Source organism: Myodes glareolus, chromosome 25 (genome assembly GCF_982192425.1).
Source record: "Myodes glareolus chromosome 25, mMyoGla1.1, whole genome shotgun sequence".
Taxonomy (NCBI): domain Eukaryota; kingdom Metazoa; phylum Chordata; class Mammalia; order Rodentia; family Cricetidae; genus Myodes; species Myodes glareolus.
Window position 1 is genome coordinate 32,361,867 of NC_142050.1, and position 23,857 is coordinate 32,385,723.

At 45.3% G+C, this 23,857-nt stretch overlaps 1 protein-coding gene and 1 long non-coding RNA gene across 3 annotated transcripts; one reads left to right on the plus strand and one right to left on the minus strand.

The window, feature by feature from the left end:
* Window positions 1-533: 533 nt before the first annotated feature.
* LOC148117874 (uncharacterized) lies at window positions 534-10,290 on the minus strand. The gene is made up of 3 exons (XR_015736685.1): window positions 10,184-10,290; window positions 7,178-7,396; window positions 534-800 (listed from the first exon to the last, which is right to left on the minus strand). It is a non-coding gene; the product is annotated as an uncharacterized LOC148117874 (long non-coding RNA).
* Window positions 10,291-11,754: 1,464 nt separating this feature from the next.
* On the plus strand, window positions 11,755-23,156 carry LOC148117875 (aldo-keto reductase family 1 member B7). Of its 2 annotated transcripts, XM_087901808.1 has the most exons (10): window positions 11,757-11,921; window positions 14,417-14,584; window positions 15,574-15,690; window positions 17,263-17,340; window positions 18,449-18,571; window positions 18,848-18,954; window positions 19,411-19,492; window positions 19,929-20,012; window positions 20,577-20,659; window positions 21,291-23,156. In XM_087901808.1, exons 1-10 carry the CDS (start codon window positions 11,856-11,858, stop codon window positions 21,331-21,333), a joined length of 951 nt encoding a protein of 316 aa, XP_087757934.1. In that variant the 5' UTR covers window positions 11,757-11,855; the 3' UTR covers window positions 21,334-23,156. The 2 variants fall into 2 exon arrangements, with proteins under 2 accessions (XP_087757935.1, XP_087757934.1); XM_087901809.1 differs by lacking the exon at window positions 15,574-15,690 and having other exon boundaries at window positions 11,755-11,921.
* The last annotated feature ends 701 nt before the right edge of the window (window positions 23,157-23,857 follow it).

The window sequence follows — 23,857 nt, forward strand, 5'->3', positions numbered from 1 at the left end:
TAAGAACACTCGATGCTCTTACAGAGGAAACAGATGCTATTCCTAGCACCTGTATGGCTGGCTCACAGCTGTGTAACTCCAATCCCCAGGGATCTGATACCTTTGCCATTCTCCTGTACTGTTTATTTTAGACATGCATGGCCTGTTCCAACTGTGTAACTGGGGGGCTCATGCCCTGAGAAGAGCAGGATGAAGGTGACTGTTTACCTGCAACAGGGCCAGGGATTACTGGAACTGTAGAGCCCCCAGTGAGACAGGTTGGTCCCCCTTGCAAGTACACAAGTGACGCCGCCATGTCTCCGCTTTCAGTGGAAAAGGAGAACCAGTGACTGAACTCAGTTGGCATTCCTGTCGGCAGCTCCTTTACCAAGCGGTGGCCACAATCTTGGCCCATGCGGGCTTTGAGTGTGCTGACGAAAGTGTCCTAGAGACCCTAACTGACGTAGCACATGAGTACTGCCTCAAGTTCACCAAGTTGCTGCGCTCTGCTGTAGACCGGGAGGCCAGGCTGGGACAGACCCCTTTCCCTGATGTCATGGACTGTGCTGGCACTGGCTCCTGCTCGGTTCCCTTACATAAAGTCGACACCACCAGTTCCTCATTCTCATCCTGCCCCTTCCCTGCCCTTGGCTCGGGCTGGCTCTCTGCAGGCTCAGTATGAGGCTGCTACTGCCTTCTCAGAGACCGCAGACTCCTGGGCTGCTGCCGCTGCGCTGCTTCTCTTCCTCCTGCTGCCGCTGCTTTATCTTCATCAGCTTCTCAAAGCTTTTGGTGGTTGTCGGGTTTACAACGAACCAATCCTAAAAGGGGCAGAGCAGAAATGGGGGCCACTTAGAAATACCAAAAAGGATAAAATGAAGGGACAGGAAAAACGGAGAGAAGATAGTGTTAGATATACAGCACAAGAATAAAGGGAGCACATGGGACCTCTCCATTTTAAACTGGAGAAATCCAATATGCATCAGTTCTCATTAGCAAGTGCCGTGTAATGCAGGATTCTGTGTAATTTAATATGTGATCCAGGCACAATGTGGTGGTGCATGTCTGGACTTCTAGCCCTTAGAAGCATTTCTGGACACACAGAAGGTCTGAGGGCAGCCTAGCTGCATTAAGATCTTGTCTCAAAAATCCAAAACCTGGACTGAAGAGATGACTCAGCAGTTAAGAGCACTCTGCTCTTCCAGAGGAGCCAGGTTCTGTTCCCAGCTTAGCAGCATCCCACGGCCAGCTGTAACTCCGGCTCTAGGGGATCTGACACCTGCAGGCACATAGGTACATGCAGGCACACACTTTACACAGTAAAAGATAAAGGTTGTGATCATAGAATGTATTTATTGGCATGATGTCACCTGTCACCTCCTTCCGTGTAAAACTGTGGGATGGAAGGTCTGGATCACAGGGATGCTCACTTCATGACACTATAGTGACAGGAACATGACTCCCATCAGATCCCGAGTACAATTCTCTTTTCCTCTGCTTTCTGTAAGTCACTTGATTTCTTTGAGTCTCACTTAGAAATTTATGAGGCAGAGGAAATTCATCATAAAATATTCTTCTGGAAATGGAAAAGCCTAAATCTAACTAAGTAAGTGAATTACTTATTCAGTCTCATAGGTAGGACTATCAACTCATTGGAAATGGCTAGGGCAGAGGAGTGCTACCACAGGACAGATCAGCAAAGTCCCAAATGCCAAGTGAAGCCTCCCAACTACATGATGGAAGGCGACAGGCACTGCCACCTATGTCTAATGAACTCTTGAAACAGGGAAGTCCAAACTGATATGCCTTCAGTGAAAGAGACACACAAAGACTTGGTAGCAGATCATGTCAAATACCTCACTGCTATTTATTTCTTTTTTCAGACAGGGTCTGATGGAGCCAAGATGAATGTATCTCTGATTCAGAGTTGTGTTATGCAATAATATATAAAGCATCAAAAACTAGTTGTTGGCGGGCTGGAGAGATGGCTCAGTGGTTATAAGCACTGGCTGCTCTTGCAAAGGACCCAGCACCCACATGGTGGGTCACAACCATCTGTAATTCTAGTTCCAGGGGAACTGTAGCCCTCTTCTGGCCAGGCACCACATGGTAACATAACATAAGGCAAAACATGACATAACATGAAGGCAAAACGACTGTGTGCATAGAATTAGAAAAAACCCAGATTATTGAAAAGCATTAGAACATCTGGATTTTTGTCAGAAGAAAAGGCTGAAAACAAGATCAAACATGTAAGTCCAACCTGGCTTCCAACTGGTCTCATTTAATCACAGTTAATTATAGGGGCTCAAAGAAGCCCAACCATAGTGATCTCAAATATCTTCACAGAAAAACCCATTTACACTACTAATTTTATAGGGCATTTGAACTCTGGCAAGTTCTCAACCTTAGTTTCTTTGCCAGTCCTAGTTCATGAAACCAGGGACAAGGTCCACTTCTTATAGCTGGAAGACAGGACACACGAGGCTACAAAGACACTAGGGAAAGCAGAGCCCACACCTCAGCATGGACAGCGTTGATGTGATACTTGACACCACTCTCTGACACAAATTCTTTCTGACACAGAAGACTCTTGTATTTTCCAGCCACAAAGTTGCCTTGTCTCAAAGACAGAAAGAGAATTAGTGGTAAAGTCAGGAAAACATACCTGGGCTTTGTTCAGGGACTGTGGGTAATGAATAGGGGAGTCTACTTAACCAGAAATCATGGGGAATGGTCCAACATGGTGGTAGAGTTTATGAGAAACAGCTGAGACAAACTCTCACCACTACACACCTGTTCTGGTGCCACTCAGTGCCAACACCCACTGTGCCATGACACAGCCTGGCATTCTCCTTCCACCATGTTCCAAGCCGCTGTTTGTAGAAGGGGCAGCGGGCTGCATTACCGCCTGCCACCCGGCTAGCTTTACCCGAAATAATTACACGGAAACTGTATTCATTTAAACACTGCCTGGCCCATTATCTGTAGCCTCTTATTGGCTAACTCCTACATATTGATCTAACCCATTTTTAATAATCTGTGTAGCATCACGAGGTGGTGACTTACTGGGAGAGGTCCTAACCTGTGTCTGTCTCTGAGAAGAGAGTCATGGCGACTGACTCATTGTCTTCTTTCCAGCATTTTGTTTTGTCTACTCTACCCACCTATGTTCTGACCTATCAAGCCAAGTAGCCTCTTTATTAATTCACCAATGAAAGCAACATCTATATCAAAGATGATAGCGGAGTTCAGCCAATCACATTCTGTTTTGGGGGCGTGTCGCCCTTAAGCTAAAGCTTGCCTATAAACCTAGCAAGCATGCTCCTGCTAGCTCTCTCGCCTGGCTCCTGCATCCGGACGGATCGTTTGGATTCTGGTGTAAGCTGGTATAAGTCTTACTTCTGTTTATTAAAGCTGTATATTTTGTATTAAGATAGTCTGGGGACTTTTCATTACCGATTGCCTTGCGGAATCAGCTGTTTCTGGTTCTACCTTCTTGGCTCCTTTTTGCTTCACGTTTAGCTTATCTTGACTCCTCCCCACCAATAATCAAACTCCCCAAGTTCACTAAGGGCACCAGGTTCCGTCCTTTGCATGGTGAACCAGGGTGGCAAATGGTGCCTTAGAAATCCCGAATGAGACAAATATCGTCCATAGTACCTAGTTTAAGGACTCAGAAACCAGCATCAAGATGATGCTCTCCTAAGCACTGCTACAAAAACCTGCTGAGATGCATACACCTCCCGTGGTGCCTCAAACTGAGACCTCTCTCCCCTCCTAAAGCTGCTCATGTCATGGTGCTCATGATACTCATGGGAGTACTCCAGTCCCATTCAGAAGTGTCATTAAGTGGTAAAAAATAATGACATCTTGAAATTTTCAGGAAAATAGACAGAACTAGGAAAAAACCATTCTGAGTGAGGTAACCCAGACCAAGAAAGACAAATATGGTATGTATTCACTCATAAGTGGATATTAGGCCTAAAGTAAAGGATAATCAATCAGACTACATTCCACAATTCCAGAGAAGCTAGGTAACAAAGAGGGCCCTAAGAGAAACACACATGGATCTGCCTAGGAAGGGAACTAGACAAGATCTTCTGAGTAAATTGGGAGCGTGGGAGGGAGTGGGGAGGGTGGAAAGGGAGAGAGGAGCAAGGACGAGAAATAGGGAGGAGAACATGAGGGATCGGGAAGGTCAAGTTGGGAGAAGGACAGAGAGGGAGAGCAAGGAAAGAAATATCTTGATAGTGGGAATTGTTATGAAATTATCAAGAAAACCTGGCAGAAGGATGACCTCAGATAAAACTCTAAGCAATAGTGGAGAGGGGGCTGAACTGGCCTTCCCCTGTAATCAGATTGAAGACTACTGTAACTGTCAACCCTTCATCCAGTAACTGATGGGAGCAGAGACAGAGAACTAACCACTAGGCCAAGCTCCTGGAAACCAGTCAAAGAGAGAAAGAAGCAATAGTATGACCAAAGGGGCCAAGTCCATTAGTGAGAGCTCACCTACTCCAGAATAACATTTGCGGAACCTGTATAGGACCAAACTAGACCCCCTGAATGCAGGTGACAGTGAGTGTATTGTGTAGCTTATGAGATCACTGGTAATGGGTCCAGGGTCTCTCTCTAGTACATGAATTGGCTTTTTGGAGCCCATTTCCTATGAAGAGATACCTTGCTCAGCCTAGACACGGGGGTAGGGTGGGGTGGGGTGGGGTGGAAGCCCTTGGTCAGGCCTCAATGCGATGATGGGATGGACTTCATTGACTCCCCATGGGAGGCCATACCCTCTCTGAGGAGTGGATGGGGGGGTGGGATGAGGGGAAGGGGGAAGGAGTGGGATGAGAGGAGGAAGGAGAACTGGGATGGATATGTAAAATTAAAAATTAAAATTTAAAAAATAAGAGAGAAGAAGAGGAGGAAGAGGAAGAGAAAGAGAAGAAGAAGAGGAAGAAGAGGAAGAGGAAGAAGAAGAAAAGAAGAGGAAGAAGAGGAAGAGGAAGAGGAAGACAATGCCGACGACCAGGGAGACAAGGAGAGAATCTGACATACAGAATGGGAGAGAAGTAAAAAGCCATGTGGCAGAATGTAGAGTAATAGAAACAGGATAATTTGAGTTATAAGAGCTAGCTGGGACCAAGTCTAAGCTGAAGGTCAAGCTTTCATAATTAATAAGAAGTCTTTGTGTCTTTGGGGGCTGACAGTCCCAGCCGGAAAGCTCACTCTAGCAGAGAAATAAAAGAAATAAGGCCACAAATCATGCTTGTGCTTACGATGATTAGGCTTGTTTTTCTGATTTTTTCAAGGACTTTGGTTCTTCCTAGTCTGTGAGGCTTTGATGCAAATTGCTGTCCTTCATTCACGACAGCGCAAATATCTGACTCCTTGCCAACACCCATCCGGTTCCCAACAGATGCAACTGCCTGCTAGAGGAGAGTATTTTCAATGCTGAGTAATTCTACCCAGCGTTTCTCAACCGACAAGCTGGATGGCTTTAGTACATCCCCAAGCTGTAAGCTGATGCGTCACTAATTCTCTTAAAACCTTATTACAGCCACAGTGTTTGAGGCTGACGAGAGAAGCAATCAAACTGCCGGAAACAGTTTCATGGGTCTTCATACCCATTTCAGCCTTAGTGGAGACCTGAATACACTCTCTAGCTCATGGCCACATCCACTTTCCCCATGCTGGCTCAGCCCCAGCAGACAGACACTCCCTTACTCTGGAGAAGCCACAGGGCTGCTCTAAGTCAATGTTTTTAAAATCTAGAGGCTTGAAATGTATCTACATGATGCTTTCAGGGAAGTTCATGGAACCAAAGTCTGGCTGGAGCTAAAGGCATGGTCCACCACCACCGGGCCAGAACCATTTTTATAAATATGCTAGAGCTGCATTTTTCTCTTACTCGTGTCCTGGTTCGATTTTTTTTTCAGTTGACACAAGCCAGGAACAGCTGGGCAGAGGGAACTTCAACCAAGAAAATGCCTCCATTAGACCAACATAGGCAATGATTGATGTGACCGGGGCCAGACCATGAAGGAACAGTGCCACCCCTGTGCAGGTAGTCCTAGGTCATATAGAAAAACAGGCTGTGTAAGCCATTAGGAGCAAGCCAGTAAGCAGCACACCTCCACAAACTCTGCCTGTGCCCCTGCCTTGGCTGCCCCCAGTGGTCTGTGAAGGGGAGTTGTAGGTCTAGTAAACCCTTTCCTCTCCCCATCTCAGCAACAGGAAGCAAAATTACCATGTGATACATAATTATATGTGATCCCGAAAACTTAATTGTTCCCACCTCAATATATTGACAGTGGGCCACATAAGGAATAACTATTTTCAGTTCTGGAGGATGAAATTAAGACTCTGCACATGCTAAGCTGGGGAGTGTCTGCAGCCTTTTTCATGATAATTTGTGTGCATGCTGTGGGGTACATTTAAGGGCTCATCTGGGTGTATCTACCCATGTGTGCTGGCAAATGCAAAGGCCAGAAGTCTCCTGTAGAAATCTTTACTCTGCCTTATTTTCTGAGACAGAGTCTCTCACTGAACCTGAAGCTCAGCAATTCAGCTATGTTGGCTGGCCAATAGTCTCTGCCTCCCAAGTACTGAAATTACAGATACATTGCTGGGCTGGATTAAATGAGAAATTCAGGTTTGGATGCTTGCAGAACAAATGCTCTACTGACCAGCCCCTCTTCTCTTTTCGCTTTTCCTTTTTCTTCCTCCCCCCTTTCCTCTTCTCCCCTCCCTTTCTTCCATTATATCATCTTTATCTTTTCTTCTTTTTTTTGTCAGACTTTCCAGCTTGGACTGGGCTTACTTAAAAGTCCTTATATAGTCAAGGATGATTTTCAACTTTTGTGGTGGTTTGGATGAAAGCAGCCCCCATAAGCACATATATTTGAATGCTTAGTCATCAAGGAGTGGAACCGTTTGAGAAGGGTTAGAAGGAGTAGGGGGCGTGGCCTTGTTGGAGGCAATGTGTCACTGGGGGTGGGTTTTGAGGTTTCAAAAGCCCATGCCAGGTTCAGTCTTTCTCTCTCTGCCTGATCACTGTGGATCAGTATAAAAAGCTCTCAGCTAATGCTCCAGCATCATCATGCCTGTCTACTTTCTGCCACGATGATTATGGACTAACGATCCAAAACTGTAAGCAAACCCCCCATTAAATGTTTTCTTTCACAAGAGTTACCTTGGTCATGCTGGCTCTTCACAGCAGCAGATCAGTGACTAAGACAGGCTTCAAACATCCTACGAGTAGCTGGTTTACAGGAGTGAGCCTTCAGGCGGGGTTGGCGAGGGGTGAATTTCTATAATAGGCCAAAGGTCATTCTTATACCTTCATGAATTGTAGTTTAGGCCACATGGTATTCACTCAGACCATCATCGATCAGGGTTCTCTGGGTTTTATCTGGAAATAGGATATATGTCCGTAGGTCACTTTCTAATCAAAAAGTAAGTCTGTCCGTTTAAATATGATACAACTGACTTCTGAATTAAAAGAGAAGGCTTCAACTAGACATGGTGGTGCACCTCTTCACTAACAGTTCTTGTAAAGGCAGGTGAGTTCAAGGACAGTCTGATGTATATACATAATGAGTTTTAGGCTAACCTGAGGTACATAGGAGACCCTGTCTCGAGAGAGGTGTGTGGGGGGGGGAGATAGGTTTTAGCTCCAGTGTCCTTTTTCCCATGAGGCATCTGAATTGAAGCTGTTCTCTTGTTCGATGCCTCTGCATGGCAAAAAAATCCAGTTAGACGTCACAGTATCAACAATTTTACCCCTCTTCCATCTATCATCATTTTAAATCTACACTTTTCCTCCCAAGGTAGGACTTTCTCTTTGGCCAATGGGAAGTCCATGTTATTGGTAGCAACATCAGAATGTCAGAGCTTCTCCTTCAGACCATTTTCAGGCCTGTGTGCTGTGCTGAGTGAGTGAAGAGATACAGAACAGTATCATTACCTATCTACTTCTAAGATACTTCTCTGTAGCTCTGGTTCAGAGGCTATGAGGTTTACCATTGAAAACTAAAATTGTTTTCTGGCTTGGTATCCGCACTTGTCACCCAAGCATTCAGAAGACCGAGGTTCAGGAGACCAAGACTCAGGAGGATCTTAAGTTTGAGGCATGGGCTTTTTACAGTGAGTTCTAGGTTAAAGTAGAATATATAACAAGACCTTTAGTTAAAAAGAAAAAAAATGCTAGAGTCCAGCTCCAGATGAGGGCAGGGTCTGAAGATGCAAGAGCAGTGGCAGAAGGAATCAAACACGGAACACTTCTTAGTGTCATTTTAGGAGAGAGGGACAGAGAGGAAGAACTTCTCAGGCAGAGGAGCAGGTCCCAGCAGGGAATGTAAGGAGTGGGCATGGGAGGGAAAGAGGCCATGGTGGTTGGGAGAATCCTGCAGCCTGACTGACTGGCAGCCAGAGTGCTTCTTCATTTATACAGAATTTAGTGAGCGGGAATACATTCATGCTATTTCAAAACATAGATCATAACATTTATGGTGTTTGGACCTGTGTTTCACTTCTTTTTGCACATCTTTTAGTCATCATTAATAAACTACGACCGAATGGAGTTATCATTTTCCATCATTTTCTCTCAAGTTTTGACATCACTGATAAACAGAGTTATCATTTTTACCCACTAACCCCCACACCCCAATTTTTAAGAATCTAGAGGCATAAGACAGCCTATTCTTAGGCTAGGAGTTTCTGTGGCTATAAGGACCAAAACAAAATCTTCAAGCCAACCCAGGCATATTGTCATGTTCCAAGCAGTGTAGTATTAACTCTTAATGGTCAGAGTGCCCAAGAATGATCATCAGGCCAAAGCTGCTGCAGTTATTATTCAAATCTGGGCATAATGCAATGTTTATATTTTATATTTTTATAGAATGTGTCTATATGTCTAATCCTGGCATTCTGTTGTTTCTTGGTCACATGACACCACAGTGGCTCTGCATGTGCTAACTTTGCTAAGAAAGGAAGGTCCTCACATCTTGTTCCTTTATCATCCTTCTACATCATTCTTTGCCTATCAATATAAGGCTCTGTGTAGGGCAGAGGCAACTGTAGCCAATCTAACTCTGTTGCCGTATATGCCGCATAACAGCCTGCGTGTACTGCGAGAAGAGGCTCGTAATCTAAACTGTAGCCAGGTCCTCTAGCCCACCAAATCTTGTTGGTCTTTTTGAGTTGACTTTGTTTTGAATATCTTGTCCCTGCGTGAGTACAGGGACAGATGTTTCAAGAATGCCTCACAGCCTCATAAAGAGCCCCCTGAGTTCTTTATGTGTGTCACAACCTCCAAGGCACAAGGAAGACCTTCAAGGAGAGAAGGATAACTCCCTAAAAGAGGGGAGAATAGAATGTTCAGGACTTTTCTGGAGAAGCTTAGAAGCAGCATTCCTGGAAGAAAGCATAAATAATTAATAAGAAAACTTCCATCAATCCAATATCCCTAAATTGTACAAATATTAAAAGTCCCCAAGTATGCAACAGGGAGAGATGAAAACCAAAGGTGACAGCCATCATGTGGTTCAGCTTTGCTAGATCTTTGTCAAAGAGCCCTGTTGGCCTTGTGACTTTGGCTGTTCCCATCATATACGGTTGTGCCAAAAAGATTAATAAGTAAAGGAAAAGAAGAATTGTGGTGAAGAGAAAACGCTTACCAATAATTGTCTGTATTGCCCTCTTGCCCAATTCCACTATAAAGCCACACCAGGCTAGCTAATGAATACTCAGGCCAACATGAAAGTTGACTTACAAAATACATTACTTGACTGTTGTAGACAGATTTTCAGTTCTAGTTGTTGATTCTAACGTTCCATGTAGCTCATTATTAATTGGAGAATGACATGTATAAATAAAACAAAGGCAAAAGTCAGAAAGGTCTTCCATGGAGGTACCTTTCAGGTCGTTTAGTCTGTATACCCATTCTGTCCTAGATGGCTCTCACGTGAGTATCCATGTCTTCAAGTACATGGCTCTTCTCACCTTTCTCCAGAGCCTTTGAGGTATTATAGCTGCAATGTATTCTACACACACACACACACACACACACACACACACACACACACACACAAAGCTTTGCACATACCTTCTAATCCCCTGTGCCTAGAACTACCCCCCCCCACACACACACCGTTCCTTTCCCCCTCCACCCCCTGCCCAACTGTTTGAAACTACTTACTGCTCAGCTGGCAGGAGGAAAGAGTCTACCCTAAGAAGGGCACCCTTAGCAGGACCAATCAGGGAGAAAAGGAAGACAGAAGTCTGGAGAGGGGATGGTCTTAGAAGCCTACAGGATTTCTAACCTAGAATTCCTGGGCAGATTTCCAGCCCTGGAGCCCTTCCCAGCTTCTTAGTGGGAGCAAAGTTTGTCATTCTGTTCTCTGTTGCTCTGTATGTAGCTGGTCCTCTCCTGTTTATCTCTGTCACTTTGAGGCAGTGACTGCTTTTGCTTTTTCTGCATCCAGGCCCGGAACCCAAAAGATGCCCCCTTAGAGGGGCCAAGCCCAGTTTTCCCAGTTGGCCTAAAGATTCCCCAGTCCTTATTCAGTTGGAGGCTAGAGGTGTGTTAAGTTCAGAGATACAGTCCATCAGATCAGCTACTGAAGTAGATGTTATTGAGGTTGTTAGTAGTCAGAGGTTATGGCTCTTGACTCACAACACTGTAGGCTATTATGATAGCCAAGATGAAGCAGTCTGCAGCATCTTTATACAAATGTAGCATCTTCAACTTAGTTCTTTGCCTTCTGTCTTTCCTTTGATTTATAGATTAAAATATGCTGCTGCGTGTAAGATTTTTTTCTATCTCCAAATGTCAGTGAGATTTCAGGAGGTGTGGAGGGGTGTGTATAAAATGTCCCAGTGGGTGACCCCTCACCCATACTCCTGTGAGTGACACCTCAACCATACTCCTGTGAGTGACCCCTCACCCATACTCCTGTGAGTGACCTCTCACCTATTATAGTTTTGTACATCAATTAAATGAAAGTTGAGAAATATAAACAAGAGTAATGAGATTCTGTTATTTTATAAGTGGCCGTGGGATACTCTCCTACTTGGAAAAAATTACCACATGATAAACTGAAATAAATTCCAGCTTCAGAAGATCTAGCCCAAGGAAAACAACTCAGTGCTTTGTTTACAATGGTACACCTTGAAATATATTCACACTAGAAACTAAATGGAAACTAATGAACGACAGATCTAAGTATAGTGAAAATAAATGTCCATAAAACTGAACCTCCAAGAACCACTAAAATGTTTGGTGTAATTTAAAGTGACTTTCTATTATGCAGAGAAAGTTTGTCTGCCTGTATTGACTTTAGAAAAATACAATATATAAAAACAGACACGTTCATATATTCAGAGCAATTGTTATAATAAAAACCATGTGCAACACACGGGAAAAGAGCAGTAGGAGACGGCTATCCGTACTAACTCGTATCAAAATGATTGCTACAAGCCTCCTGGTTTTTCCTTGAATTCTCCCCCTGCTGAAAACTTCTTGAACAGTCACAGGGTTCACTGAGTGTGTCCACTCTCACAGCAATGGCCCTTCTTAAGTAAACTAATTCATTCTTCACGCCGTGTTCTTTACGTCCTCAACCCCGCGTGAGTACGTCTACAGCAGCCTTCGCATTCTGCCGCAGGGAGATTCTGCATTCTAAAGGGTTTAATCAGTCTTCCGAAACACCACAATGTATTTACTGTGCCAAGGCCTGCCCCTTAGGCTGTGGCGGCTTGCCAGTGGGAAGAGCCCGCCTCCCCAAGGACCCATAACCTTTACCAGCTTCCTAAAGTAGGCCAGAGGTGCCTATCAGCTCTCCCAGCTCTCTACTGTTTCTGTAGCAACCATGGCCACCTTCGTGGAGCTCAGTACCAAAGCCAGGATGCCCATCGTGGGCCTGGGCACCTGGAAGGTAGGTGTGCAGTCTTTGGAAAACTCCTTCTTTCAGGCGAGGAGTGGCCCTGGGCATTTTCTCCTTTTTGCACAGCGTCTGCAGGGAATGGGGTTTGGAATCCTAGAGCCAGGACCCAGCTTGCTTTCAGCTTTTGCACTGTTTCAGGCCTCAAAGCTCAGACTGGCTTTTCCCAGCCGGCTGACAACTTCCCAAACAAGTGTCAGGTTTCCAGCGTCCCTGGACTTGGCAATGAACAACAAAAATATCGTCTCCAGGCAGCTAGCTTTTTCTGTAAGCTTTTCCCCGAATTGCTTCACAATTTACAGGTTTGAGCTGTGTATTTCCCGTCGGGTTATACCGAGAGAGAACACTGAGTTCCAAATGACCCAGCTTCTCTTGCTTCCATGGGGAAGGACTCCATTTGGAACATCCGAGCGGCCTGGAAGCCTGTGGAAAAGGCAGCCTCAGACCTCAGCCCAGGCTACTGAACTGGCGCCTGCACTTTACAGGGACCCCCATGTGTTCCTACACATTAAAGCCTGAGCAGACTCAAGATGACAGAGAACCTGGGCTAGGAGTCCGCTCGGGTCCGGGGCTGGCTGTAGTCATCTCTCCTGCAAAGTTGCTCCAAGGCCCACTCCAGGGCATAGTGAAGCGGATTTGCTCCGTATCAGAAATTTCGCATCCACCGAAGCAACAAATAATCACTTGCAGATCTCCAGAGAATCTACTCACCCGGAAAAATCAGCCGAGGTGAACTTTCAGAGTCCCCACAGCGATGTAGGTTCTGTACAGGAATCTTCTTCAGGATGGGGTGCTGCTGGAAAGGACAATGAGCTCACTAGTGCAGGTGCAGGGGGATGGGACTTGAGCCTGGACCCCAGTGCCTCTGAGTGGCTGGCAGCAATTCCTTGTCCCCATGATGATATAGTTGTTGATCTCTGCTATATATACCTCTCTGACAGCTACAGAAAGATATCTAGACTTGGTGGGAGGTGGATTTACTTACTGTTGTCTGAGACAGGCTCATGCAGCCCAGGCAGTCTTAGAGCTCATTAAGTGACTGAGACTGGCCTTGATTGCCTGGCCCCCTCCCAACCTCTACCTCCCAAAGGCTTGGAATTATGAGCATAGGCCACCTTACCCAGAATGTGAACGTTTTTTGCTTTTATTTTTAAACCGACAGTGAAGCGTTCCAGGCTGTCTCTAGCCTCACTATCCTCCTGCCTTTGTCCCTCCTGTGCTTTGGACTCAGGCTTACACTATTATACTTGACTTAAAGTGAGTTTTGAGTTTTGTTTTTGGAGGCAAGGTCTCACTGTGTAGCTGTGGCTAGCGTGGAACTTGTTACGTAGAACAGGCTGGCCTCAAAGTCACAGAGATCAGCCCGCCTCTACGTCTATACTGCTGGGATTAAAACTGTGTATTACCATATCTGGTTTAACTTTTTTTTTACATGTTTTGTTTGTTTGCTAGTATGGTTGCGTGCATGCAAACACGTACATATGCACACTCAACTGTCTTTATGTCATGGTGTGCATGTGGCCTTTGGAAGGATAATTTGTATGATTCAGCTCTTTCCTTCTACCACGTGAGAGCTGGGGCTTGAACTCAGGGCCTAAGATTTGGCAGCAAGTCCCATACCCTAGGAGTCATCTTGCTTGCTCTGAGAAGTGAACTTTAAAAGTTTATTTTCTTAATCCAATATCTGCGTGGCTGGTTGAAATTGGGAGATGGTATCTCAAATGTTCTTTTGTTTTGTTTTCTTATTGGCAGAAATGAAAATCCAATGCTGTGTAGTTTCCTATTTGTTCCCCCTGTGCCCCGAAACAGTGACTATATAATGGATTGCATACGGATATGCAAGCCTATGCAATGCCTTACTAAGTGACAGGCGCTACACTAGAATCTTTATGTTCATTGTTGAAAGCAAGCAACGTAAGGACCTTATCAGGTAGGCTGTCTTGACAGCTGTTTTGCAGTCAAGGTTCAACAAAAACTGCAATCTGCTGAGCATCAGAACTTTACTCATGGTAGAGTTCATATTAACTTATAATGACCATAGTTTAAGTATTTATAACTGTCTGGGTCTGAGGATTCCTCTGGTTCACTCTAGATTCAAGTTTCTTCTTTAGCAAGTTGCAAGGGGAGCCATCTATCACTCCTAGCAACTGGACACCCTTCAAGATCAGCCTAGATTAGAGAAGAGCTCATTTTTGGCTAAGATGAACATAAGTGATAATCACAAAATCAATTCACAGTTTAGGATAAAGCATATGAATGAAGTTCAATAGATGAAACCAATTATATTATATGCTAACCATAAAAATGAATAAAATAATTCAGTCTGTTTTTCTAGAGTTTTCCAAAGGATGTTTCCCTACTCCTGACCCCAGTGTCTATTTGAAATAGATCCTAGCAAATCTGTGGTTTTGAGAATCTGGTCTACGTGGAGCCTTACAGAGGAGGACTTGAAAGAATGGCTTCTAATGGTCTCTTCCGCTGCCTTTCAGTCTTCCCCTAATAAAGTCAAGGAAGCTGTGAAGGCCGCCATTGATGCTGGGTATCGCCACATTGACTGCGCCTACGTGTATCAGAATGAGAATGAAGTGGGGGAAGCCATCCAGGAGAAGATCAAGGAGAAGGCCGTGAAGCGGGAAGACCTCTTTATTGTCAGCAAGGTAGAGTGGCCCACTTGGTGGATGTAACTTCAAGGCAGGTGGAAGTATCTTTGAATGGGCAGCTTCAAGAGCTTCTCAGCCATTCTCCTCTGCTGTGTTCTCCCAGCACCTCTCTCCCACCTTCATTCTATCTCTGGATGTTTATCCACACCAAATCAGTACTAGTAAGAAAATGCTGATGCTGGTCCCCTACTGTATTGGATCTCTTACCATAGTGATGGCTTCAAAAGCCTCCTGGTGCTCTTGACCTCGCTGTTCTCAGTCAGCGGGATCTACTCCCCAAGGGGCAGTAAAGGGTATGATTGGGATGGCCCCTGAACCTTACCGCTTGCTTAATGCGACTGTGGTCTCCACGACTCTGGTCTGGACGTTCTCAGACATGCGTGTTTTGGAAATGGTGGGAGCATTATTTATTGTCACGTACAAACTTCCTCTCATTTCAAATCAGTAAAATGTGTAGATAGATTATAAATTGTGATAAAAAGAAGAGGTGTTGAACGCTAGGTATTTGAGGAGCTTTGGCTCTGCGCTGGACAAACATGCCAAAACACTCTTGTTCCAGGAAATCGTAGCTGGTAGGACACACAGCCCCAGTGTTGGCACAGGTATTGACTCATGGACTTAGGGACAAGAGCAATAAAAGGGTCATCTGCTCCCCGTGCATCAGGATACTTGAACTTTAAGGGTCAGACACAATTTCTTCCCTCTGAGAAATGACAGCCAAAGAAGAGACTAATACAGGAATGTCAAATTCTAATCAGGGATCAAATGTGCTAAATGAAATAGAATACCAAGAGCATGGAAGAAGACAAAGGTATGACCTTGACCTTGTTGAGGGTTGGTGACCTATTCTACATGTTAACTAAATGTATTATAAACCAACAGCCTGACCTGGTTTTAGATCAGTTGCAAATCTCAAAGGAGGGAGGGTGGCTGTGGAGTGGCCCTTTCTTTACCCCGTCCTAATGTCCCCATGTCACACCCTGCAGTTGTGGTCCACCTTCTTCGAGAAAAGCCTGGTGAAGAAAGCCTTCCAGAAAACCCTCTCGGATCTGAAGCTGGACTACCTGGACCTGTATCTGGTTCACTGGCCACAGGGATTCCAGGTTTGAGCTGCTCTTTGCCCCATCTGTAGATGCTGAGCAAATGCCAGAGCAGCAGCTGTGCCTGAGCTGGCGGTGGGGGATGGGCTGTATCAGGAGATCTGCAAACAGGAGAAAGTCAGTGGCCTAAAAAGCATGTTGGTGGACCTTTCTGTCCAGCCAGCCAACTCCCAAATGACCACACAGAGACTTCTTGTTAATTATAAATACTTGGCCAATGGTTTAGGCTTGTTACTAACTAGTTCTTACAACTTAAATTAATCCATATTTATCCATTTACATGCTGTGAATTGGCTCATGGCTGGTATGTTCATCTTCTACATGTCCTATTTCCTCTGTGTCTGGGTGATGACCCTGCCCTTCCTCATTCCCGCGCTCTCTCTCTAAGTCCTGCCTAACCTCTCCCTGCCTAGCTATTGGCCATTCAGCTCTTTACTAAACCAATGAGAGCAATGCATCTTTACAGTGTACAAAAAGACCAGTCCACAATAAGAACAGTCCAGGGCTAGGTGCAGGAGCACCATGTGCTAATGTTATGTTCTCACAGTTGGTTTGAGAGAAACTGATTCTTGCCAGCTAAGACAAACTGCACCTTCCTCTTCATTCCCAGCCCAGTACCCTGAGCAGAGAGGGCACGAATCTCTTGAGATAGTCTTGTATGACACACATCAATGATCAGCCCTTTTGTCTTTTATAGCACCCCCACACTGGGAAGTAGCATCCGGGAGCAAAACCCAAATACAGGAAAGCTGGCAGATAATATAATCTGAAAAACTATAGCTCCATGCCTGGGACCCCATTCCTGCTTGTTCCTGAGTTAAAAAAAAAAAAAGTTGAAGAGGGTGTGGGGAGATGGCTCTGCTTTTAAGAACACTGGTTGCTCTTCTAGAGGATACAGGTTTAATTTTTAACACCCACACGGAGGCTCATAACGGTCTGTAACTCCAGTTCCAAAGACTCAGACATCCTATTCCTGCCTCCACAGGCAGTTGGTAAGCATGTGGTTACACAGAGAAAAATGTAGGCAAAATAATCATTCACATAAAAACAAACAAATAGCAACAGCAAAAAAACCGCAAAATCTAAAACCAACAAAATATTTTTAAAAAGCGAATGTGGGGGGAAACTGAAGGGATGTGAATTCTCATTCTACTGTACATGTGACCAGTTGGGGTGATGACTGCACACTACCCCAAATTTCAGATTTAAACTGCAAGGATAGACACTGGCTAGTATCCTACCCTGCTAGCCATGCCATTTCCATGTAACCTTCATCTAATAACCTTGAAGCCAAAATGCCCCCCACGTATCTATAGATTTAGGTATGGTGAGTTAATCTCCATGGTGACAATGACTTTGACAATGTACTGAGGACAGATGGTCAGACACTGTCCGCAGGGTCACACGCAGGGTTTACAGCCCACAGTGGACTGCCTCACAGATGGTTCTGCACTTTTCTATGACAAATGGCTGTGTGGGCATTTCTGTTGGGTACACCATCACGCTCAAACCTTGCTTCGCAGAACCAGGCATCCAGATGGAGGTCCTAATGAGCTTTTCGTCTTGCGTTTACAGGCTGGAAATGAACTTTTACCAAGAGACGATAAAGGCAACGTTCTCGTCAGTAAATCCACATTCTTGGATGCTTGGGAGGTAGGTTCCAGCTTCTCTGTATGTGCTCAGAGATAAAAACTTCTGTCAGGACCCCTTGACACTCCACCCTGACATGAAAAAGCCCAAGTGCCCTGTGCCTGTCTTTACCACTACCGTTTCTCTCTTTTATTCATGTACTTGATTGGGGGGAAGGGGCGCTTGTGGAGGTCAGAAACCTTGTGTGGGAGAAAGTTCACTGCCTCAACTATGTGAGTTTCTGGGAATAAACTTTGGTCTCTCCAAGTCACAGAGCTTGATTTTGATCTTTCTTTGAGGTCCAGGTAGACTTTGAATCGTTAGTCTCCTCCCTCAACCTCCCAATTTAAATGTGATTGTCAGCCTACAGCCAGGCCTATCCACTGTTGTAATTCCTCTCTTTGCTGTCCAACACAGCTTGATATGTGTGAGGAAGGCCTTGAAGATATATGGGCCCTGGTAGGAGTGCCTACCTAGGTACTGTGAAAGGGCTATCCTACTGACTATATGCTTAGCCCAAAATGGAGTCAACCTAAGGAAATAGGGTTTGTTTATTATTACCCACAGTGATCTTGTTCTAAACTTTCCCAAAGATAATGATCCAACCCTAGAGCGGCGGCTACAAACTGAACTTGAAGTTATAATCCATTCATTGTAAGTTCCTGACCAGTAGTTACTAGGATCGAAGCATATACAATGTGTTTCCTGCTTGAGATTTTTTTAGTTCAAATGCTAAGGTTTCTTTGGACGAGCTATTAGCCCCAGTGCTAGGGGACCTCAGTTTATTTGACAGCTCAAACAACATAATTGGAAAGAGAGGAAGGAATTGTCTGATCCCAGGAGAGACATTAAAGAGAGTTTGATTAGGGCCTGGAAAAAATATGTGAAGAAAGTTGGTAAAACCATTAACAGAAGCCAGAATTTCACTTTTCCTTCTTGGTTACAGCTGAGCAGGGGACAGGGAGAAGGACTGGAACCAGCCATGCTGGCACCATAGTCTAGCTGGAGATTCCCTTTAGTGCTTCACTTGACCTTGTCACACGGGAGCCATTCCTCCTATCCAAGAACGAGGCCAACCCAGCATCCCTGTATCTTCCTACAGCCATCTAACTGGTGTTCCTCACTGTGACAGGCCATGGAGGAACTGGTGGACCAGGGGCTGGTGAAAGCCCTGGGCGTCTCTAACTTCAACCACTTGCAGATTGAGAGGCTCCTGAACAAGCCTGGCCTGAAACATAAGCCAGTGACCAACCAGGTAAATTCTCTTCGGTGAAGGGCCCTGCTCTGGGACTGCTTCAACACTGGGAGGCAATTTCCACACTAGCTACCGAGTCTCATCTCTGAGGACTGGGTTCAGGATGCTCAGGGAGCTGGGAGGCAGATCTCTGGGTCAGGTCTGGAGCACATCTATCAATGATTTGCATTTGGTCTTTGTTTGTGTGTCTGTTCTCATGTGGAGAAGTCTTTCTGGGCCACTCAGGAAGTGGCTAGTGGCCTAGTCCCCTAGTGATGGAAATGTTTTCTCTTGCAGATTGAGTGCCACCCATATCTGACCCAGGAGAAACTGATCCAGTACTGTCACTCCAAGGGCATTGGCATCACGGCCTACAGCCCCCTGGGTTCCCCAGACAGACCTCAGTAAGGCTTGAGAGTGGTGTCTCTTTCTTTCAACACTCTTAAAACAGTGTGTGGTAATTGATTAGTAATTCCTAAGGCACTAGGAAAAATGTGTCTATCTTTGGCAATGCGTTGAGCCACCGAAGAGGGAACGCAGCTGTAAAAATGTTTGGAAATACCCAACAGTGGTCCTGGCTGATGCTCAGAGAAGAAGCCATTTCTGTCTTCCTTGGCTAGGTCATACTCTTCCACTGCTAATGCTATGGTTCATAGGTGGGCTCCTGGAGAGAATCAAAGCTCTCTCTCTCTCTCTCTGTCTCTCTCTCTCTCTTTCTCTCTCCCTTCCTCCCCCCCCCCCCGCCTGTCTCTCAGATGGAGAAGGCTGTCATGCTCAGCCTTTGCACTGTCCTGGCAGTAATGTTCATGGGCGTGTTGTACCCATGGTGATTTTCACACCAGCCATCTCTCTTCCCCTAGTGCCAAGCCAGAAGACCCTGTAGTACTGGAGATTCCTGCGATTAAGAAGATTGCTGCAAAGCACAAGAAAACTGCAGCCCAGGTAAAAATGGAATTTTCCCCCCTTTTATCTAATAACACAACACACTCTTGTAGTCATGTGTTTTACTTGTAATGCCTTTTTTTTTAACCCATTGGCGGGGAAGAAATGAGAAATCTAAGTCTGTTAGGATCTCCAGGTAAAACCACTGGCATCAGAGAAGGGCTGCCTTTGTCACTCAGTTTCCTGTCAAAGCCCTAGGCTCAACCTCAAGAACATTGCGAAATGGACACAGTCTTAGCCTTATGGTCACAAACTACCTGCCTCCTTCCTAAATAGGGAAATCAGCACTGCCTCCAGCATCAGGGGCTTTAAGATGAGGCCTCACAAGTGTCTCTAATAATAGCTAAAGCCACAGAGAAATACAATTACCATTTATCTCACTAGAAGGTGTTCTTCATAGGTAAGTGGATACTTGATGTCCCCTGTTTGTACACAGGTTCTGATTCGGTTCCACATCCAAAGGAATGTGGTGGTGATCCCCAAGTCTGTGACACCCTCCCGCATTCAGGAGAACATTCAGGTAAGATGTGGCGTGATCAATAGTGGGGCTGGGAAAGATCCTGTCCTTGAACTTTAATCCCACCACTTGATTGCCGGTGTGACTTCACTTCTTCCAACTAACTACCTGACCAACACTTACGTTAGTTAGCTGGCCTCAACAGGGCTACAGTGATTACATGCAAGGGCCATGAATGGGTTGGAGGCAGGCACCAGCAAAGGCCTGTCAGGACTGAATGTCTGAACTTTGTCCCACTGAGAAGATTCCTGGTACCCTTGAGCACTTAGATCCCAGGCCCACACTGTCCTGGTCAACTATGAACTGTCTTGATCTACGCATCTTTTTGTAGGAGATGATGCAATGGATTGAAAACACCGTGTCTCCCACATGGCCCTCAAGGATTGCAGTCACTGCACACACTGGACACACCTACAAAGCCCCCATTCCAGGACACTGTTATCTCTATAAATTATCCAGTTGTTATTTAGAGAATTTGGATACATTGTGCATATAATGGGAGGAACACCTACAATCTTAGATCCCATCAACACTTTCCTTTCTAAGGATGTTTTTGGAACTTTCTAGGTCTTTGACTTCCAGCTAAGTGATGAGGAGATGGCCACCATTCTCAGCCTCAACAAAAACTGGAGGGCCTGCGGCCTGTTTATGTAAGTGGCATCAGATTATGTAGGAGGGTGACCAGGACGTTATCTAAGAGGACAGTGCTCTTGTATCAGGATTTGTATATGTAGTCACAGATCGATGGGCTCCAAAGTAAAACTAAGTGGCTTGTACTCGAAACCCTGCCACTTACTAGAGATGAGGCCTTGGGTTGTTTGGGTAATGTCACCAAGCCGCTCTATCTACAGAGTAGGGATGACAGTATTTACTGCAGCAACCATTCACTGAGTACTAGTTTAGGGATGGCAGACACTTTAAGATCGTGGCTTATATTAGTATCTTAGTTAATACTCACAACCTATCTGTCAATTTCAGTTGTACTTCCCCTTCACAACAATGTGAGAATTTGAGACAATAGTTCTGAGGCCCTCGGCTGTGTGCCAGTTTGCTCATGATCCCTCATTATGACAATCTACTGGTGACCAGACTCTTTCCTTAATAACCCTCTCGTACTCTTGGGTGTCTTCATGGTCTCTGTGCCCATCTCATTTTCTCGTGGTCTTATGGGAGCTGGGGCTCAGAGAGCACAGAAGAGGCTGAACAGACCACTGAACGATGCCTCTTAGGTCACACTTGTTGCTTCTGGGTAATAATTTCTTCTTATGCTTGTTGCTGCAGGGCAAGTCATCTCGAGGACTTCCCTTTCCACGCCGAATACTGACACGGATTCACCTGATGAGCTTGCCCAGTCTCCCCTCCTCACGGGTGTGCCACCCTCTCCTCAGGACTCCCATCATTGCCAAGCCTACCAGATACCACACCGAGCCAGCCACGCAAAGATAATTCTGCTTTTAAACCTCATGTTCAGCTAGAAGTAGCCTGTCACAGAGGATGCTTACTCAGTGAAGGACAATGATTTTCACTAATTAGATCTGGCCAAATGTTTGTCTTACCCCAGGAACACTGGTAATTCTGAGGATATAAAAATCAAACAATACAAATAACAATCATCACACACATTTAGCAGTCAGAAGAGCTTCCTGAACGCCGTGGGTCCAACTTTCACCATTCAGGTTTTACAGAAGAGGAAATGAAGCCAAGAACTTGCTGAGGGCCCCAGGTAGAAAGTGGTTACAAGAAGTTTCAAAGAAAGGGTGCTCTTGGGGAGAGCTGAGGACAATTTTCTTCCTTCCTCATCCCAAGCCTTCTCCTGGCAGGTACCTGCCTCTTTCCCCAAGACTTTGTTGACTGTTTCCTCTTCTTGTTCTTCCCTCTGGTATGCCATGACAAAGGGCCATGCTGCTGGTAGAAGAGCCCTTAAAATTCACACAATTCCACGAGAGAGAGAGGGGGAAAGAGAGAGAGAGAGAATGGCATTCATGGGAATGGAGCATGGAATAAGGAAATCTGGACATGACGACATTAACTGTTGCCGATAATCTGGGATATGTCCCTTTTTATATAGAATTCTATTCTTAGAAAGTATGTTAAGAAAACATTTTTTAGAAACATTTCCAATTATCTAGTAATGTCCACATGAAAGCATAATGAGCAAATGGTCAACCATTTTACAAATTAAACAAAACTATCAGTCTGCCACATTTATTCCAAATACTTTTTAAAAAGAAATTTATTCAAGATCCAAGAGGTAGTCAAGACAGGGGAGGATCGTTCCTCCATCCCTGGTCCCTATAATTGGTGTCCGTTGATGGTCACTGAGGCATCTCGTTCTCTGCTGCTCACAGGCCCACTTAACACTCAATTTCCCGCTCTGCTCTTCCCCAGGGCCCATGGTGATGGGGATGGGGGGGACACTTGCTACCCAAGCTTCCTAGTCAGATGGCTTTCTCTGGGATTGGTCATTGAGGTTCTGTTAGGAGGTTGAACAACTGCAGAAAAAGTCAGTGTCTGAACATGTGATCCCAGCTCTTCCCAATCAAGCCTCCACGTTGCTACTGACTCCTACAGTTGACAGCACTTCTGGGATTAGGGCATCCGCCTTCCTCCTGTATCCTCTCATCTCAAGAAGTTGTTGGTTGTTTTTACTCTTTACACTTTGAGGAGTCTGCTACCTGGCTCCCAAATAATCACACGGAGACTTATTCTGTTTTATGAATGTCAGGCCTTAACTTGGCTTGTTTCTAGCCGGCTTTTCTTAACTAAAATTATCCTATCTATCTTTTGCCTCTGGGCTTTTATCTTTCTCTCTTCTATATACCTTTCTTCTTCCTCCGTGGCTTACTATGTAACTGGGTGGAGGGCCACTGGTGTCCTCCCTTCTTCCTTTCCTGTTCCCCTTTCTCTTTTCTCCTCCTGTTTATTCTCTCTGCCTGACAACTCCACCTGTCCTTTCTCCTGCCTAGCTATTGGTCATTCAGCTCTTTATTAGGCCAATCAGGTGTTTTAGACTAGCAAAGTAGTACAACTTCACAGAGTTAAACAAATGCAACATAAAAGAATGCAACACATCCTTAAATCATTAAACAAATGTTTCACCGCATAAACGAATGTAATACATCTTAAAATAATATTCCGCAACAAGAAGTGATGGTCTCTTTTTGCCTGAGCTCTGACAGGAAAAAATAACTTCAGGAAAATGAACCTTCTCGCTCCTTCTCCCCTGATTCCTTCACTAAGGGCAGCATCTCTTAGCTCAGCTTCATCTGTTTATGAGTGAACAGCACTGGAAAGCCAGTGTCGGTGGCAGCGCTCAGCCTCTGGAGTCTCTGTTCTCCTGGGAAGCTGGAAGCCAAGTTCTGGGACAAGCATGCAAACACAGGCCTCATAGTATCAGCCAGCAACATCAGCCCTTAAGAGTTCATCAGACAAGGAGCCACACACCCACCGCTGCAGGCTCTCCCAGCTCTGAGGAGCCGATTGCTTTGCCCCACTGGAGGCCTGCCCTGCTTCCTCACAGCGTGAGCCTGGGCTGGCAGCCAAGGCCCTGTCTAACTGCAAAAGCAAGTACAGCGGCAGAAGAGGGGGTGGGGCTGCTGCAGGAGCTGAGCCTGGATCAGCCAGTGGCTCCCAAGTCCAGTCGGGGTTAGAAATCATTGTACCCTGCTACGACATCACAGTCAGCCTCGTGTTCCAGCACCACCAATGACCATGAACTACTTCCTAATGAATCCTTGGAAAATTCTATGTTTAGGAAACTCTTAGGTGCTCGCCACCACTTTCTTCCTGTGCATTTCAATTCTGTGCACAGTGACAGCACAGAACAGGCTCTCCTCGCCTTCAGCAAA